At 47.0% G+C, this 19,866-nt stretch overlaps 1 protein-coding gene across 3 annotated transcripts in view; it reads right to left on the bottom strand.

Moving 5' to 3' along the window:
* Positions 1-19,866, bottom strand: part of ephb2b (eph receptor B2b) — a 68,509-nt gene that overhangs the window by 25,369 nt on the left and 23,274 nt on the right. For all 3 annotated transcript variants that reach the window (XM_076096983.1, XM_076096984.1, XM_076096985.1), the window contains exons 3-4: positions 4,645-4,800; positions 2,502-2,837 (exon numbers count right to left, since the gene is read on the bottom strand). In XM_076096983.1, coding sequence (XP_075953098.1) covers positions 2,502-2,837; positions 4,645-4,800 — 492 coding nt within the window. The remainder of the gene's footprint in view (positions 1-2,501; positions 2,838-4,644; positions 4,801-19,866) is intronic.

The following is a 19,866-nucleotide window of genomic DNA, read 5'->3' as shown; positions in this document are numbered from 1 at the left end:
GTGACCACACGCCTACTGTTTGTGACACTTGTGTTGAGTCACCACTCTCTCACCTGTCAGACCAGTTAAATCATTGCAATACCTAGACACACACACACACACACACACACACACACACACACACACACACACACCCTATGGTTATCACCCTCAGTCCCTAACAGAAAGCACCCTCCGCTCATTAAATATCATGCAAAGAGAAACATTTTATAGACAGCTCAAAGCCAAAGGCTTACTTGTGACTCATTATTATATATATATATAAAAAAGGCTTGGAGGGGCATTTCAAGGCTTCTACATAATCAACACAGCACAAGCTTTGGGGAGTTAGTCATATGCTTATAAAACGGGCTGGAGCGCCATTCAGCGCGGCATCTGCCTTTGTGTGGCACTACAGTGTGTAATCAAGCGCCGCACTTTCCAGGGCAATCACGTCCTTTTATCGCAGAGGAATTGTCGGCAGCCACCTACGGAGTGGGAGGATAAGCCCTGTGGGTAATAGAGTGTGGTGGGTGCTTGATTGGGTATGGTGGCGAGTGAGAAGTTCTGCTCCCGTCTCGCACCCCCCCCCCCTCCCCTCCCCCCTCCTGCACACCAACGAGTCATAGCTGAGGACGGACGTCCACATAAGATGTGGGACTTACTTTCTATTCACGTGTTTATTCGTTGCTTTCATGGAGCGCTTCAGCCTCTGGCCACAGCCTACTGAGGGATTGATTAACACAACATACAGCATTTCAAACACTTTCTGTTTTACTTTGTATTTTTTACTTCATCTAACTCACTCTCAGTGTAAGAGCGAGGCACAGAACTGCCTGAGGTAATTAGTGGTGACATGATGTTTATGTAACCTCCAAGCCTAACAAACCAGATGCAATTATGGGCTCCTGGTCCCCATGACCCCAGCCCCGCCAAACTGCAATGCCGTGTCCCAGGGGTGAGCCTGGTTTCGCGGGGTGATGGGGGGGGGGGGGGGGGAAGGTGGGACGGCGGAGTGGGTGCAGGCAAGAGTTGAGTTCTTTTCACAGCTCCCTCTGACGGGAGCCCTCGCTGCCTAATCCAAAGTGACGGGCACTTCAGTGGAGAGGGCGCAGAGCCCCCCAATTTCCGCCAGGACCCCACGGCAGGGGGAAGCAGGAGAAGCCAAAGGGTTGGGGTGGCAGACTTATTGTGGCCCAGCGAGAAAGAGCGGGGCAGGGGCCTCATTACAACGCTTAACTGCACTCACAGGCCCTCATTAACCCACCACACCAGTGACTCAAATCAAAACAGACAATAAAAAGAGGTCGCCGTTTGAATAAAGGCCCTCCATTCTAGCGCGACTTGGAGCTCCGGCATTGTAAACGAGTGCTTTATGGAGCTCTTACACACACACATTTCCGTAAACATTGAAGTTTGCAACAATGGGTCATTTTAAGTGTAGAAACCTCCTCTTAAATGTTGTCATCCAACTTGTATACCCTTTCCATTTGACGGCTTGTATGTAGGCATCTGGACATCTGGCAATTCCAGAGGAAAGTAATGAGAGAGGGAGAGTGTAGTAAAACCAAACCCAACATGTACGCTGCAACGAAACCACAGCAACAGTTCCTTTAGGTAGCTCAGTCGTAGCAGTCTGCCCTCAGTGGAGGGGAATGGATGATGCGACATGACAGGCACTTACGTACGTCGCTAATGGGATGCAAAGCCAGTGCAAAGATAAAGCCCCCCACCCCCATCCCACCCCCGCTCATCAGCGCTTGGGAAGAAAAGCTTGGCACGCCAAATGATGCGTTTCATAGAGACAATTAAAGAGCAAATCAATGCCGCTGCCTCTGTGAAATAATTAGAGATGTGGCCGACTTCGACCGCGGTCACATGGTGGAAAGAATGCAAAGCTCCGAAAGTTGTAGAAGAAATATCGAAGGAGATTTTGAGTTGTATTTCTTGAAGATCCTGCAGATTAAAAAAGGAGCTGGTTTCCATTATAACTCGGAACAAACTGGAACACTAGCTTCTTTAAAGTAGTGTTTACTTTACAAGGCAGCGCATACCCTGCATATACCTATATATACTATGCTTATGTTTTTAAATCTCCTAATGCACTGTAGCACTATTGTACAATCAAGTAGGTGGATGGAAATGGAGCTGTAATCACTGAACAGCAGATGAAGTGGAGGAGAGGCAGCACCTAGCCTGTGTGATGAGGTCACTCTGTTGAGACCAGCAGGCCATCACATTCTGTCTGTCACATCATCAGCGGCACTCTGCCTCCCATTTTAGAGCCCTCAATCTGCATACATCACCATGCAGGAGAGGAGAGAAGCCAACTCAGCGGAGGTCTATGCGCTGTGCATTATGTGCTCAGAGAGGAACGAGTGAGATGAAGAGGGGCATCAGCGGCAGAGGAGCAACACAGAAATAGATATGGGAAAAAAACGAGAGAGAGGAGAAGAGGAGAGGAGGAGAGGAGACCACATGGGGAACATAAAGTGTAGAAAAAGACAGATGGGCCCACTTACCAGCCTGGTTAGTGGTGATGTTGACTGAGGCGTACTGAGGGGAGTAGGGGCTCTGGTCTGACACCCCGTTGACAGCCTGCACCTCAAACGTGTACTGCGTGTGGGCCAACAGGTCGCTGATGTAGACCCGGGGTTCTATCAGGCCCAGCTGACGGGGCAGAAACTGAACGTTGTCCCCACAGCGGGTGCAGCCTCCCCGGCCGCCGCCGCAGCTCTTGCAGATGATGTTGAAGACGACGTCCTCGCGGCCCCCCGAGTCCCGGGGAGGCATCCACTCCAGCATCACGGAGGTTTCGTTCACGCTGGAGATGACGGTCTGTGGAGCTGAGGGGACGGCTGGAAAGACACAAGAGACGTTCTGCAGTTAGCTCTTGAGTGATTCAAACGGTACACAGATACTTTGGGAAGTAAGCTCCTTGGTCAATTTGATAATTCCCTTGTGGGTTCGTCACTACAAGGGACCCCCTATCACATAGTCGCAGTCATGTGATCTATTGTTAAGTTATACACTTAGATTAAAGCTGCTTTAAATGTGTATATAAAGGAAGCATCAACTACATGACGCTGTGTTGCGTACTTAATGACAGAGCGGGCATGATTGCCACCTCTACTCAAATTACACAGGTAAAGAGAAACTCCACACGCTCGCTAAAAGGCTTCTTACAGACGTGTGAGCTTCCCTCGGGACGCCCCGTTCACACTCTCTCATTCTCCACGCTGGTGTCACTCTGTTTTCTTAGCATCTACTCCTGACAGCCTTCTCATGGAGCGTCGTGTAGAGTTACTGCAGCGGAGGGGAACCTAGCGTTTCTCCCACTGAGAACCATTCTGAGCGGCTGTAGGCATTGCAGAGTGGAAACTTCCCACATGGTGCAGCATGTTGAGTGACGGGCCCAACAAACAAACAATGAGAAGTGTTTATCCTTTACAGACCATGTGCGCCTAATTATGGAAGTCGTAGCCTCCAGGACTAATGGGATAAACAGCTCCACTCCGCCCACCACATCCGAAATCTGAATCGATCACTTCTTAGTTAACCTCCTCTTTAATTGGCAGCAATTAACAGATCTCCGGCTCTGGAAAGGAGGCCCGTTTAGAGTGCCCTTCTTGGTGTCTCCCATACATGGAAACATAACTCCTCCTTGGCATCTCCTTCATGGGGGGATGAGCTGGCCCCCCATGAGCTGGCGGGCTCTGATGGGCCCATTCCCTTGCTTTAATCAGGCCTGGGCCCTGCTGCGCTTAATACCAGTGACGTGACGCTGCTGCTTTCTCATTCACAACAGCTGCTCGACTCCCAGAGCCAGGCTTATGCAAATCTCCTTTGTTGGAGACCATCAAATCTTTTCCCTCCTCACTCCCTTTCAACAGGCAGAGAGGGAGAGTGAGGGAAAAAACACGACCCAAACGTTGAAAGGAGCTTTTTTTTCTCTCTCTCTCACTCACCCCTGTTTTGTTTTAGTAAGACCACACTCTATGCACTGATCCTTTTGTCTTTCTCACATACACACATCCCCTCTCCATCCCTCTCAAATTGCTTCTCCTTCATTCCTTTTCCCTCATGCTTCACCCCCCCCCCCCCCCCCCCCTCCCCCTTCACTCACTTTTGCTTTGGTCTATCCTTCCGCCTCTCTCTCTCTCTCTCTCTCTCTCTCTGAACTTCGGTGTCAGCCTCAAATTCAAATTCAAATTCAAACAGCTTCATTGGCATGACAAGAGAGCTTCTCGGCCGGGCTCATTCGGCGAGGCTGCCCCCTCACAGAACAACGCGCCCTGGCCCAGTAACCTCTGGTCTGGCTGGGAGCGCGGGCTGTGTGATGTTGAGGAGGGGCAGCCGAGCCCTGTGTGTCGGGTCGGATCTGTGGACAGCCACACTATGGGCATGTCAGCGTCGCGTTCGTGTGAGGGACATCTCTGACAGGATTTCTCTGTTTGGAGTTACACAGACTACCACTGTCCTTTGATCTCCGGGGCCTCTTCTGCTTGCGGGTGTGAAATGTGTATGTGCCAAAAGAAGTTCATATTTGAAATCAAAGACTTTGTGGGTACGTATTCATGTCCGTGTACTTTGTGGGTTGTATTTCTATTTTCTTCGAAGTGCAAGTTAAAGTTCACACTTAAGAGCCTGAGCGCTACTACGTACTTGTGCACGGCATCTGGAGAGGATCTGAGTCGGTGCGGTAGAATCCGTTGCGGCAGACGCAGTTCATGGCGCCTTCGCTGGTGGTGCGGCTGTTGATGGGACACTGCATGCAGGGTTCGTCTTTCTGAGTCGGCTTGAAAAAGCCCGACGGACAGGCTGAAAGAAAGAGGAGGACACGCGTGAGAATTCTGAATAAAGCACAGAGAATGTCAATGAATTTCTACATATGATCTTCTGTTTATTTTAAGTGCCCATCCCCCAGAGAGTCTCTGTACACTGAACAACTCAGTAGGGAAATAAAACAAATGATATTACATATAAAAGTACACGCACACATACACAGAAAGTAATGCTAACATGACAACAAGGATGAGGTTAGTTCATCTTTTTAAACAGATACTGTATGAGCTCTGTCTGTATTGGGGTAGCATTGTCATTGTGAACAGAAAGCAGTGTTTTCAAAGTATCACCTTTGTGCAGCGGGAGATTGTTCCAGAGAAGTGGAGCTCAGTGGACAAAGTCTTATGAAATGGAGGGATGGTTAAGTACCAAGGCAACGTAAAGGGTGCTGTGTGAGGATATAAGATGCTATGAGGTCAACCACGAGAATGTCAGCGTCAGATTGCAATCAAATCAAAAACAAACAACATAATTCATAGCACGACAGCAGCTGCACAATACAATGTAAAGGTATCAGGGCTTCAACTGCTGTTTCTTTTCTGATTAATCGCCCTCCTGTCTTCATCAGGACATTATTTTCCTTCAGAAAAGACAATCGACGAATAATTTATTTGAGAAAATAAGTGAGAACCCGAGGAGACGTCTCTAAATTCCTTGTTATTTGAGCAACAATCCAAAACCCAAATATATTGAATTTATACAAAATAAAAAACTGAGACATTTTCTGTTGAGCTGTCTGTCAATTAACTGATGAATTACTCATTTATGAGGAATAATAAAAAGGCTCATTCTCTAGTGGAAAATGGGAAAATAAACATAAACAGTCAGCAGGTTAAATGTGGTAACTTGTGTGTATTCACACTGTATGAGAAAAGCACGAGAAATGTAAAGTTTGACATTCTTTCCATTATTTCATTTTTCCTGGTGACATGTCCAACATGTACATCAGCGCAGGCCGTCATATAAATACACAGCAGTGAAGCCTTGCATGTGAGGCAACTCTGCGACGTGGCAACATGTTGTCAGTTTGCTGTGAATTATTCACCATGCTCCACTTGCTGGAGATATCTCGATGTACCCTTCATTCTGTTAAGAGCCCTTTTAAAGGCAACTGTGGAAACCTGGGAGGGAAGTTACATTCATGCTAGAGACACGCCGCAGCTGCCATTAAATGCTGTACATGCATCTGCCAGCGTGTGGGGGAGTCGCGGGCTGTGTATGAGGAGAACCTGTTTGTACGTCTGCCATGAGCGTCCATCAGTGCAGCGATAAACAAACTAGCTTAGCTGTGCGTGAAATCCCCTCATCTTCTCCTGAGTCACATACCGCCTCAACCTTCACTGCCAAAGAAGTAACTGTTTTTCAGCATTTGCACCTGCACCATGTCAAGAGCTTTTTTTAAATTTTATCCATCTTGGGCCAAAGCAGCTATGGTTTTGCCCGAGGTAACGCGGCTTACACACCTGCCCCGCACCGATAAAAGGTGTTGGAAGTACAGTAACACGAAACATTCACACACGGGACCCACTGCGTATATCTGAGAATAAAACCCCTCAGGTCTGTTGTTTTTCTTCAGTAACAGTGGAGTGTATTGCGTTCAATAAAAGGAAACAAAATGGAGCCACTCTCCCATGATTTTATGGTACTTCTCCAAATACATTTCTATTATGTTTATTAAGTTAAAGCTGGTAGCTTCATAGGAATATATTTTTAAGCAGATTTAGAGAATTGTGGGAACAGTCCCGTCCCGTCACCCCCCCCCCCCCCCCCCCCCCCATTTTCTGTACATTTCTAAAAACTTACTATGACCGCAGTGTTCTACATCGTAAAGTAATAAAAACACAGACACTATTTCATTCTGAGGCTGCACAGGCAATTACAACTTAACTGTAGCATCTGGAATATGGAAACATCTGCAGCTGCAACTCCCATTTAAAGGAGGCCAAATCACAAAGCAGAATTAATCCAGGTCCAATCCCAATGTTTATATTAGACGGACACATCACTGAACTACAGGCCAGGGATTAATGCTCTTTTTCCCCCTTTGTAACTCAAAGCACATGACTCAGCGCCATCACCTTCTAAATCTATCCATTACAATGATCCCAAAGCTGTGCACACACTCTCTTTTTAAAGAAAGCAATGAGCCGATATGTTTCTGCAGTTTTGTAAATTCCATTAGTCCAGCTGTCTTTCTATGCAGTGGGTCAATGTGATACTACTGGAGAGTGGGTTTGTTAAGAACAGCTTCACTAATGTAGTTTGGTTAGTTTTCATTAAAGGCACATTATATCAAACATCTTTGACTTCAGCACAAGGAAAAGAAGAGATGACATATCTGCAGTTGTGTGCTCTGAAATGTTACTTCTATTCATGCAACACATAAAGGTGTGCATCTGCTATCTCTGTTATATCATCACAAATGTCTACAGCTGCAGATTTATCGATTAGTGTTCGATTATCAAATGAATGGCCAACTATTTTGATAATAGATGAATCGGTTTGAGTCATTTTTCCTTCTTAAATGTGTTTGCTGGTGCCTTCTCTCGTCTGTAACAGTAACCTTCGAGCTGTGGACTGAACAAGAAAATTTGATGATGTTATTTTTCACCATTTTCTGACATTTCACGGACCAAACAACTAATCGACTCATTTTGGGGAAAAAACGTCGTCGTCAGTGGCAGAAAGAGTTATTCTGAAATAAAACTAAAGTAATCTTACAGATCACCTCACTAAGTATTCGCTTTGACATGTTTTTCTTCTCCCATGATTGATGGAGCAAAAGGTTTTGGGCGCAGAGCGAAACATGAGGCCTGGACATTCACAGTGCCCGTCAACGGGGGTCTGTGAAAGAGGCCCAGGCAACAGCTCCGATCGGACCTCTGCGGCGCAGTGAGGTCTGTGGGAGTGCGAGGAGGCAGCATAAAGACGTGGTGAGGGGAGGGGAGAAGTGTAAAGATGGGAACAAAGAGACGAGAGGGGTGAGGCGGAGAGTGGCTGTGTTTGGGAGAGGTTTTGTTTTTGTTTTTTGCAGCGGAGGAATTCGGCGTGTTCCTGTGCCCACAGTGGATGTATGTGCTGCAAACAGTAGGCAGACCGTGCACAACAACACAGCAGTCACTTCAAACTCTGCGTGGGGAGGAAAAGGAATGAATAACATTGATAAGCGCCTATAAAGCCCCACGATGCCTTGCTACCGCAGTGGTTGTATTGAAACATGCTGTGGTAATTGTTGGAGGGCACAATGAGAACATTTTTCCACCACGAACTAGAACATCCCAAGACGCACATTTATTGTCTACTACGATTAATTTCGTGTAAAAATGAATCAAGAAATAAAAATAGTTGTTTTATATCGAATGGGATTGTTGAACGCTTGGTGCCACATTTGGACAATCTTTTACTACTTTCACTTTTACTACGCTTTGTAAATGCTGCTCATACGTGCAAAATTCAATAAATAATGGAAAGTGGTGAATCCCACCGATATCTCTCCATTGTTCTATTAGTACTTGGTGGTTTGTTTTGTCCAACATGAGTTGTGCTCACAGTATCGAGTACAGAGTTCCTTAGAGAGAAGTAAACAGCATTATCATTCAGCTTTTCAAAGCTCCGAGGGATTTATGGCATTCGAGGCGTTTCCCTTTGTGACAAAGCTTTCTGGAACCTCACGAAGATAAAACAACAAAAGGTATTTGTGAAAACCATCCGGTTCAACAGGATCCTATATACGTCTTGGCATGCCCTCTCTGCCCGGCCACGGTCATTACTTTTGGGGAAATATTTGGGGGATTTCCACTTCATAACCCCAGATGACAGATTTTAAGAGTTGCAAAGTTGTCTGGTGTCGGATGTGGAGAGCAGTGATTAAAAAAACAGATCAGAGCTCTAATTCCCTACCTCCCTGCCTGCCCAGATTGCTGCTGTTGAGCTGTTTGATCACCATCCTGGCAGTCTTGCTCAACATGCGAGAGCTGAGTGCTGTTTTTTTTTGGATGTTTCCTCTAACGTCAGAAATCCTTCTGGCAAGAAGAGTTAATTACGGCACGAATATTCATTGGCAACAGCTCCTCTGTTGTTCCTGCTTCTCATACTTGAAATATAAAAACGCACAAACACACGCGCTGCTATTAATAACATTAATATCATCAAACAAACGTGCCACCATCTCTGGGGACTAAAGACGTGGATACTGGGACAAACAATGAAATGTGGCAATAGGTCAAGAACAAATGCCTCACAGAAAGAGAATTTATAAAGACTTCACAATCAATTTAGTGGTAGTCGTGTCAAAAGGTCCAGATCACCTCAAATAGGTTCCAGAGACACTGCAGGCATATTCACTCTTAAATGTCATATTTGGAAAACGAATGAAAACTTCAGCCTCGCGCGGCGAGTCGGGTTTGCTCCCAATGTTTTTTTGATCGTTTAAGAACCATTACTTTAATCTAACACCTTCAACTCAATCTGAATATCACCTCGCACATTCCAAAGCCCCAGCTGCTTGTGTCTGTCTAATGTTTACGACTTTTAATAATATACAGTGACATAAAAGCTTTAATTAGAGGTTTAACTAGACTCGCTGAATAAAAATAGTACCGCGAGAGGCGAGTCGCTGCGCAAGGGTGCTAGTCAGCTTTTACAGCAGGTAATTTGCTGGTTGTTTCAAAGGTTTCCTGAATATTACTGCCGGAGAGATTTATAGCACGTCGAAGACGAGACCTGCAGCTTAAAAAAACATCTGAATCCTGCAAAGCAAGTGCGACTGTGTGCTATTTATGTGTGTGTGTGTGTGTGTGAAGAGAAGAGGAGCGCACAAAGAGACAGATGAAAGAGACAGAGAGACAGAGAGACAGAGAGAGAAGCAGGGAGGTTTTTTTCTTCTTTTTTTTCCCGATGTGACCAGCTACTGGAAACACTCCCTGTGATTCTGGCTCCTCTGACCAAAATCAGCAGTCACACGCACACAAATAACACACAGAGCGAGGGCAAACAAAGACTGGGCATTTGACATTTCCATCATGGCTGCCTGGGCAGTTTTGGACGCTGTGCGAGCACAACCAGACAATCAGCCGGCTGATACCAGGTAATCCAGCCTGAGGCCACACCTATTGAGGAAAAGGGGCAGAACCCCCCCTCCCCTCCCAAAAAAAACAGCCCAACACTCATCCAGTCTCTTTCACCCACCATCTGCATCTACACCGCCCGACAAAGAGACTCTTTGTCCAGCAGTCTGGGGCATCACAGCAACAACAACCCCATGATCAAACCTGCCCTCCCCCCAAAACTATTAAATGAACACATCATTACAGAAGAGCCAAGGGAGACAAAGACGGGCAAGGTGTGTGTGTGTGTGTGTGTGTGTGTGTGTGTGTGTGTGTGTGTGGGAGTGTGGTGTGAAAGAGAAAAGGCTGGAGGGGTACAAAAAAAAAAAAAAAAAATCAGAGGTGCTAGGTTTTGTGAGCACAGCAGGAAAAAGTGCTGAAAGCGGTGAAAATGGCCAGCGTCAGAGGGATCGTGTGTGTGTGTGTGTGTGTGTGTGCGTGTGTGTGCGGATGCTGGGTGTTTCCCTGTATTCCATTGTGACCAAAGAGGCCGCTACAGCGTACAAGTTCGGGCCTCTATTTCCTTTGGTGCCGCCTGTTAAAAGTTATTTATACTAACCACCGCGGGGACGGATCAGAGGCTATCGTGACGCGATGCATTTCTTTTACGAGATGGACCGCTGTTCCTCGGGGGGGGGGGGGGAGATAAATCAGATTGAGACAACCTGTTAGCTTTTTGTAGTTGCTGTCGATTTACCTCCGCCATACGCCACCACAACTACACACCCCCAGCCTTTGAGCCGGTCACATCTAAGTAGAGCGTAACCTTGTGAAACGGTCATGGTCACAGATTAACCAGAGGAGAGCAGCCACGAGTTGTATGTGTGCACCCCCCCCCCCCCCCCCCATCTGCCTCAGCACTTCCATAGGGAACACAAGCTAGCACTGTTTGCAACACAGTGTCCCCGCAATTCAATTAGGACCGCGGTCCTCCTCGCCATCTAATTCAATCAGGCTTGTGTGAAAGCTATTAGACAACTGGCATTTGCTTCACCCCGCACAATACACGGGCACACAAATGAGATATTAATTTCTCCCTCTAGGTTTCCATGTCTGGTGCAATTAACAGGTCTGGGACTCTAGTGTGGCTCCTCCCGCGCTGTAAGCCAGGACAGTGCCAGCGAGCGAGGGTGACCAGTGATGACCTACAAGGTGTAAATCGGGCTCCTCTCAGACTCAAGGAGAACCCGGGGTCATTAAAGTGGTTCTTTTCTAGGAAATGTTCGACATTTGTAACTGAGACGCAGCACTGCATTACCAGATCACTTTAATAAGTAACTAAAAAAAAAGGACCCAGCCACTTTCACGATCTTACCCAATGAAAGGAAAAACACTGCAGATACTTAATGATTAGTTTCCATTCTTTACTCCATTAACTTTAGTGGCCAATCTCCGACTTCAAGCTGGGAAAAATGCCCAAAATCAATTCTGAAAGACTGCCGGACTCGCCCAGAAGTCAGCTTTCCACACACACACACACACACTTACTGACCCAGACGTGCGTCACTGTGTGAACGCGTGTTGGTGTACGGTAAGGGACTTGTGTGGAGGGACAGGGAGATGATCGGGGAGGTGACTTTTCCCTCGGTGTCCCTCAGCATTTTCTGCTCTAAGCTGCATCTCTTCTGCAGTCGTCCCAGAGCTCACATCCCCCCCCCCCCCTCCCCCCAAATCCGCCCCCAGCAGGCTCCTCCGAGACAGATTAGGAGCCAAAGTGAGCAGCGGATTAGCCGGAAATGTGGGACACCTGGGAAATGAGCTCCGAGGGCGCAGGGTCCTCGGGAGGGCTCAGGCTCACAGCAAACACACAAACAAGACGCGCACACTGTGCACACGCCCGAAAACACATTGCACTGCACACGTCACACGCTGGCACCTAGAGCTCATTTAATTCCATCTTCTTCCGATACAGGTACATCAACACATAAATAAGCACCATAAAGGAGGAGGCTGCAAATAAACCCCATCTGGCTGCTGGCCAGAGGACAATTTCAGCTCATACAGCAGAGGCTTAAGCTCATATACGTGGCACATATACAAGCTTTGGTATTTACAAGGACAACGAGAAGTGTGGAGCAGTAGCGGCTAAAAATACTCTGTAAGGGAAATATTAGTCATGTAACAACTGGTGTAAATTAATTTCCCACTAACTGACCTTATTCCTTCTTATCTCCTTAACGCTGGCCGTAAATAACACCAGCGAGCAACGGGGCAAACAAAAAGCACATGTATGCAACTCAGGCTGCAAGCAACCATATTTATATTCACTATTGTTGTTAGATTGAGATTGAAACGGCGATTAGAGTTTCCCAAAGCTAAGCGAGTCTTCAAACTGCTTGTCCAACAGTCCAAAACTCCCAAAAGATTCAGTTTCAAATGATTTGAAACAGAAAAAAAATTTTCACATTTGAGGAGCTGCAGGTGGTGTACGTTTGGCATGTCTGCTTGATAAATGCCTGAAGCGATTAAGGCAATTAATGTGCTGTTGATCGAGTAATCAGTTAATCCCCGTAGTCATACGTCAGCACTCTGGTGCGTTACAGTACATTGAAGCAGGCATACGCGCAGCGAGCGGCCGCGCCACCCGAACACTCTCGCTGCCCGGAGATAGTGCGTCATTCCTCCCATGTGGCAAACGTTACCCTCTTGATTCAAACAACGCTGGCAGAGCGGCCCTCTGTTCAAGACCACAGCGCTCTCGTGATGATCATCAGGTCATAAATACCAAAGAAAAAAGAATCAGTGAAAACTATCTTAACCACAGTATTTCCATACTGTCTGATAACTACCATCTGTCAATAGAGGAGGAAACGGAGATGAAAGGAGAGCATCACTGGAGCCATGCATGCAGCACAGTAATAACCTCTGGAATTTTCACTGCGCTCCCTTTTTTCTTCTTCTTTTCCAGCACAAAGGGGGGAGGGGGGGGGGGGGGGGGCAGTAATGTGGAATGGTGAAATTACAGGCTTCTGAGCCAACACATACACGCACAGGGCAGGAACATGGACGAGGCCGGTGGGCGGTAGTGGGGAATAAAGCGGAAAGGGTCATTTGGTGCGGGCCGACCACTTGACAGCTTGCTCTCCAGAGGATGTGGGGGTCCAATCAGGTTGCCGGCGGACCCCCTTTCCGTACACCGGGCTGCAGATGGCCGGGGTGTGGCAGGAGGCAGGTCTCTTTGTCGGGATTAATCTCCATTTGAGACGCCTTGTCAACCTTCGGGAACCGCAGCGCGTTGGGGACTAGCTACACTGTATTCCATTATTTGTGATGACAGATCGTTACCGGAGCCGGGCAAAATGTAAATTAATGAATTTGAAATTATGGCATGGTCCTGCCTAATCTGGCCTCCAAATGAGGCTCTGTCCTCAGAGGGGGTAATTAATTCAGTCGCAATTCTGTGGCCGCTTGCATAAGGGTCGGAATTAGCAGACGTATGCGTGGTGTTCAGTGGTTACAAAATAGCCTAATTCAAATTAATTCAGCTCAATAACTTTGTGTAACGATTAAGAATTAATTGCCTTGCGGACCTAATTTAGCACGGCTTGATTAAAGCACATCGCATGTTGTTTTAAAATCTGTTTCAACAATAACAGCCTCTTGTTCACCCTTCCACCACCAAACATGTCCCCCGTCTTTGTGGGACTTCATGCTGTTACGTAAAAGATCTTCGCCACCAGACAAAAGGCAGTTTGGCCTTATTTAACATTGCAAGCGAGCTGAAAGCCGAGACCGGTGCTGAACTTTCACTGTCACGTGACACCGAGTGTCAGCTATTGTGCTCGGAGGGCTACAATGTTTCCCATGGTGGGAAACGCTGTCTTTTCATGTACAGCAGTGCCTGAAGGGGCGTACACCGTGTTGAGATTGAAACAGGTTAGGAAATGAGGAGACTCCGATGTCAGAGTGTTAAGCTGTCATTGTTGAGGCGAACAAAAGAATGTGTGCAGCCTCCACCCACCCTCACGCTCACGCAAACACATCACCTGCTGCACCACAGGATGCGCCAAATAGCACAGCAACCCTGGCAACACCCACCCACTTACCGCAAGATTGTACTGAGGGTGCAATGATGAGTTCTTCCCCTTGAAAAACATCCAATTTCCCCCCCCGTGGACGGTTGCTCACGTACATTCCACATCATTCATACTCTCTCTCAGCCTCTTGATTCATGCATGTATTTTAAGGCACAGAGGGCTGCACGTTCTCTCCTAGACGCGCACATCGATGTGTCTCTACTCTTCATGAGTTTTGACTGGGGGGCTGTCATTGCCTCGGCCTCCCCGACCCCCGAATGCGCCCTTTTTTTCTTCTTCTCAAGGACAGCTAGTTGCTAGGGCAACAGGAGCCATTGCCATGTGAGGCAGCTTCACCGCTCCGTTCCGCAGGCTGCACCCGGACCTCGCAGCCCTGATCACAGCCTCAGACTGCTGATGACAGGGGGGGGGGGGGGGCTGCATGGCTGGAGAGCGCTCGATGAGACGAGGTGGAGGGTATAGGTAGAGAGGGAGGAGGGAAGCGAGACGAAACGGAGAGGACGGATGACCCCAGTGACCCGCTGTTGGTCTGGAATCCACAAGCTCGTCTTAGCAGAGATAGGAAGCAATGCAGGATGAATTACACTGCCCAGTCCGTGAAATACACACACCCGGTAGAGTTGCCCTCACTGTTTCGGAGCTTGCTGGAAAAATGTGTACAAAAATCATCAGCTTCATGCTGATTTCAATCTTCCCTATCTGGTTCAACAGCCGGCATTTCGCGGCCAACACGACAGCCCTTGCAGCTGGCATCCAGGCCTATACAGGTGAGACGCAAGCAGGGAGAGGGGTGGTGGTGGAGGCAGGGTGGGGTCTTTTGTGCCTGGAGGCAGATGTAGGAAATAGCTGACGGAGGCAATCACTTGTCTGTATGTGTGTGTCTGTATTTGTAAAGGACAGCACAGAGAGCAGAAGAGAGCAAGACAGAGTGAGAGAGAGAGTGGGGGAGAGAGGGAGAGGAAGGGGGTCTCTACCAGAGTCCAAACAAAGGCAGCAAGCGGCAGCTCCAAGCTCGGCGACAGAGGCTCCCTAAGGTGCAGTGTGGCTGATGGACAGGTGGCATAAAGGGGCTGCATGTTGTCCAGTCAGTAGGGACAAGCGGGGTGTCACAGGAAAGGGGGTGTCAGAGGGGAGGAAGGAAGGGAGAAGTGTGGGGGGGTTGCGAGGAGCAGCTGGTGCTGAATCCTGTCATTGTCCCTGTGTAACCCTCTAATGCACATACAGTATACAAACACACACACACACACACACACACACACACACACCTCAAACAGAGCTGAGAAGATAAACAGTAACCTGAGCTGGACTGCGTGAGTAGTTCATGTTCACAGGACGGATTTTATATCTCCGGCCATCTCACCCTGGAGTCTATTTATTAAAGATGATATCTTTAATAAATAGATGATATTCTGACCACAAGCATTTAATGAGGCAGCAGGGATTCTGTTATCCATCCACAAGACAGCTGTAATGCGCCAATTTCACATGCATGCATGCAACCAAGAAACACTCACGCATGCTTGGAATGTGTTTGCACACAAACTTAAGAAATATTAAAGTGTATCTTCTGGTTAAAACTGGACATTGGGAGTTCGGTTCCCTCTTGGTTTCCTACTTAAATAACATAACTTCTATAACTTCATAACTTGAGCCTTTTGTGTTTTATTAACTGTCCCGCAACTACGACAGATGTTGTGAGCACGAGCAAAGTGCTCTGAATGAAACTAGGTGAAAGTGTGCCACTCAGGCGGGTGTAAACTCTCTGATCATGTGACCTGAATCAGGCTTCCTTGTCAGATGGATAATAAGCTCATTCAAACCATGACAAGCCACGGAAGACTTAAACCACCAAAAGAGGATTGCACCCGATATCTACACTCAAAGATGCAACCTGAAGGGATTAAAACACACACACACACACACACAAATACTACTTCGCTTCACTATTACACCTGCGCCTGAAAAGGCTGGTATTGTTGGGAGGAGATTCATTTGAAGGCTTTAATGGCTGCTATTTAGAGGTGGAATACATTAGATAGCCCAATCATGGCTGCAGAGTGAGGTGGTGGCCCCGGCAAATGTAAAGTGAGTGAATAGATCGACTAATTAGCCTTTAAATGTGTCATTGATTCATCTAAAACAAGGGATCCCTGAGCTATTCATCTGCCCGCTCTGCGTCTCCTCCTCCTCTATGACCACGTCCTTAACCCTGATAGAGGAGGGGCTTGGCTGGCTGCTCTCCCTTCCATTTGTCCTAATCAATGGAGGCTGTTCAGCGCAGACCCAGGGGGTCAGTGAAATTAAGTACCCAGCTCACACGGCGAGGGATAGGGCCAAGGCTGGGGGGGGGGGGGGGGTAGGCAAAGCCCTCTGTTACCTTGGCAACTCGGCTGCTGCTGAGTTTTGCCCAATATTTTCCTCGAGTCCAACTCCCCCCCCGAGGATGGTTCGTGCCAAAATGGCTGCCCTATAAGAATATTGCTTTGTGTGCAGTGCAGTCATTCCTCTCCATGTACACATTCCAGGTATTGATTCATACTTAGCACTGACATGACTCATACATTATTCTCTACTGCTGAAGACACTTTATCGCCGTGATAAAGTTTCACAGGCTTCATGGAACTGCAAATACATTTAAAACAATGAAACCAGAGAGGAAGGAGGATGTTGACATGAAGTCATATTTCCAATAGTTTAAGTGTAGATGAAGTAGTGACAAGGAGCAGGAATGTGTCATTGGACTGTGTGGATGTGAGGTATCTGTAGTTATATGAGGGGGGGGGGGGGGGGGGGGTGATGCCGTCGCCCTTGTAGCAAAATGGCCAAAATGCATCTCCCTTGTTTCCCTGCCATACCCAGGTATGCTGTGTCATAGTAGCAGAGAGAGTGCAGGTGCAAGGCCACTTTATTTATGTAGCATGATTCATACGCTACTGCAATTCAAAGAGCTTTACAAATGAGCAGATGAAAGAATCATCAAAGGATAACCATAAAAACATGGATCTGTATTATAGTCTAGGCTGCCTGCAACCATGTCTCTTACAAAATCACCATACAAGTAAACTGCACTCTCAACTGCATCACAAGGAAGAACGTGTTTTGTCCCGGATACGGCTGCTGTTTCAAACACTTTGTTTGGCTTAAAATTACTACAAAATTGAAACAAAACAAAAAAAAAGAAAAAGTACTTTGTTCCAAAGGACCACGAGCAGCAGTCTCCGAGGTGAACCTAAAGTTGCCGCACTATGCCGTTGTTTAAAATGACAAAATGCTTTCAACTTCAACTGTTTCGCATTGATTTCTAATCAGTAGTTTCTGTGAGTTCCCCTCTCTGCTGGGGAATTGTTGCCTCGTGTTCTACCAGGTGTTTGTAATCTGTACTTAACCAACTGGGATTTGAAGGAGGGAGGAAGCAACTGTTTATTTTTCTGTATATTTCGGATTTTCTCTTTTTTTTTTCTTGCCAGTCCAAAAGATTCACTTCAGCCTTAATGTGATGTTAAACGTATTCTACAGTTAAACCCTTAATGAACAACTTCACGTAGTAAACTTACTTGACAGTTTGAATTGTTTGTTTTGTCACACCCCCGCTAATAGCTTGGTGGTTTTAAGCAGAGTATATGTAAACCTTAGGAAAGTGCTCTTTGTTGAGTTTGTCGGCTGCTTGATGGGGTCATTAATCCACACTTAATAAGTGCTGCAGAGTCTCTGGTGAGGCCGACATGTCAATCACTCTCAGTCAGACTGGATTAGTCGTATGACTAAAATTCACGCGTCATACATGTCACACACATACGCATATAACCTTAATGCAACCCACCTAGCCTGAAGGCATAGCTCTACCCTCGGCACGCCTCGGCACATTCCTGTACAGCATATCTGACATATCCATACAGGCCGGCACATATCATCTTTGATGGTAATGCTGAGGTGCTGAAAAGGTCATTGTAAAAATATAATGGTTGAAGAGACGCCTCTACCTTCTGGGGAAAGCTACCGTATTTACTCATAAACTGGAAGGGATGCGAGTCATCACAACTATATCTGTGTGTGCCCTCTGCAGACCAGCAATGTAAAACAGAGGAGGGCAGAGAGGAGCTATTCGACTGTAAACAAACACAAATCGGCGGCCAAATGTTTGTGAAGGTTTTATAGAAATTGAAGGCAGCTTGGAATGAGTGAGGGCTTGCAAAAACGGAGACTGGCAGATTAGTCTTGGGTTCCTGGAGGCAGCAGGATTATCCCAGGGAGGCTAGCGGGGGTCATGTCAGTTGCACTCCGACTAAAATCCCCATCCGAAGCAGACCTGGATGAAATGCCTTGTGCAAAACAAAATAATCATTACACGTGTTTCAACCTGGCTGCAAATACCAGGTATTGTTTTCAGGAAAGAGCCAGACAGGACTTTAGTTCATTTGTGGAACATGTGTATTCTTAATGGTTTGGGTTTCCTCAACCCCGATCATCCGCTGCTGCAAACAGATCAGAACAAATTGGGGAAAATGATGTGCAAAAACTATTTCCGCAGGTTCTGGCACAGATGATGATAGAGGAGGGGCACGGTGAGTCTTGCTTTGCTGCCTGGAAGTTTGATGAGGAAATGGGAAGGGCATCCATCCAAGACCTTCGATTCGTGGACCTCTGCCAACCCCCCTTAACCGGAGGCATAAGCAATCGATCAAAGAGTAAGGAGAGTCTCACTTGCAGTCCTGCATGGTGGTGATTTTTACGGGCTCTTTCCTTAGACTGCAACAACAGCCTTTGATGAGTGTATCAGAGGTCCGATCTAACTGGCACCATGAGAATCTGCCCCACCACGCCCTAATATCTACCGTCAATATGGTGTCTGAATGCCAGATTAATATTAACGTGCCCAACTCACCGTTCCGGTACCAACAGACCAGGTGTTTTATAAGAGGCAATAAAAAAACAAAACAAGCATAGACAGAGATGGTTTTTATGGTCTACCCTCTGGCTGAGAATGAACCAACGGAATATGTTCCATAGAGAACCACCAGCGGCCTCCGAAGGGGTCAAATACCTTCTTATCAGCACGCTAGCAGGTTCTGGCTTGACAAGCTCAATTAGCCGGCGCTTGGTGCAGTGTATGAGGGAGAGCGCGCTCTCAGCACGAGGCCCATATCAACAGAACCAGGGAGATGACAGACAAGCCGAGCCCACAAAGGCCTGATTGTGGCGGTGCCTGGAAGGTCGGTGAATGGGCGAAGAGGGATGAAGGACTTGTGTTCTCGGGGGTTTTGTGATGTGGCCGATAAGAATCTCAATGAAAGTCTTCTGGATACATTACTTCCATTGAGGTCAAAATCCTTGAATGAGCATAACAAAAGAGATAAATGAGTTTTAAATGAGAGATTGTTCCATTGAAATCCAGGAGATACTGTCTCTAATACATAGCTTCTTTTTGCATACTCTAGCTAGCATTGACTGACAAGGCCAGACAGCTCGCAGCACGCCTTTGACGGGGCGGCTGTACTTTTCTTTTTTTAAATGGGCAAAAAGATACATGTTGAGTTGTTTAGGCTTGTTCACTCGACTGTTTTCACAGAAACACGGCAGTATTTCTGGATCTCAGCTGTCTTGAGTAGCGCCACAGTGATCCTGTTGATGCCCATGCCTCTCGCAACACTATACTGACAGATAACGAAAGCCATCAAAGCTATGATTTCAATCACACAACAGTCATTCCATAATGGGAGGCCTGCCTGCTGGCAAAGTAATCACACAGATGGAATTCAAGCTGTCTTCTGCCAAGCTTTCATTGGCCCTTTCCCCCATCGCAGCACTTTAATAGCAATGAGGTACAATACTGTGAGTAATCCGTACTTAATCACGCTGCTTGCAGGCCCAGCTGATTCTCGTGATCTCGCGACCGTGTTGAG

Source organism: Anarhichas minor, unplaced genomic scaffold (genome assembly GCF_050575085.1).
Source record: "Anarhichas minor isolate MPS153535 unplaced genomic scaffold, ASM5057508v1 ptg000023l, whole genome shotgun sequence".
NCBI lineage: Eukaryota > Metazoa > Chordata > Actinopteri > Perciformes > Anarhichadidae > Anarhichas > Anarhichas minor.
This window is presented reverse-complemented; position numbering and strand designations above follow the sequence as displayed.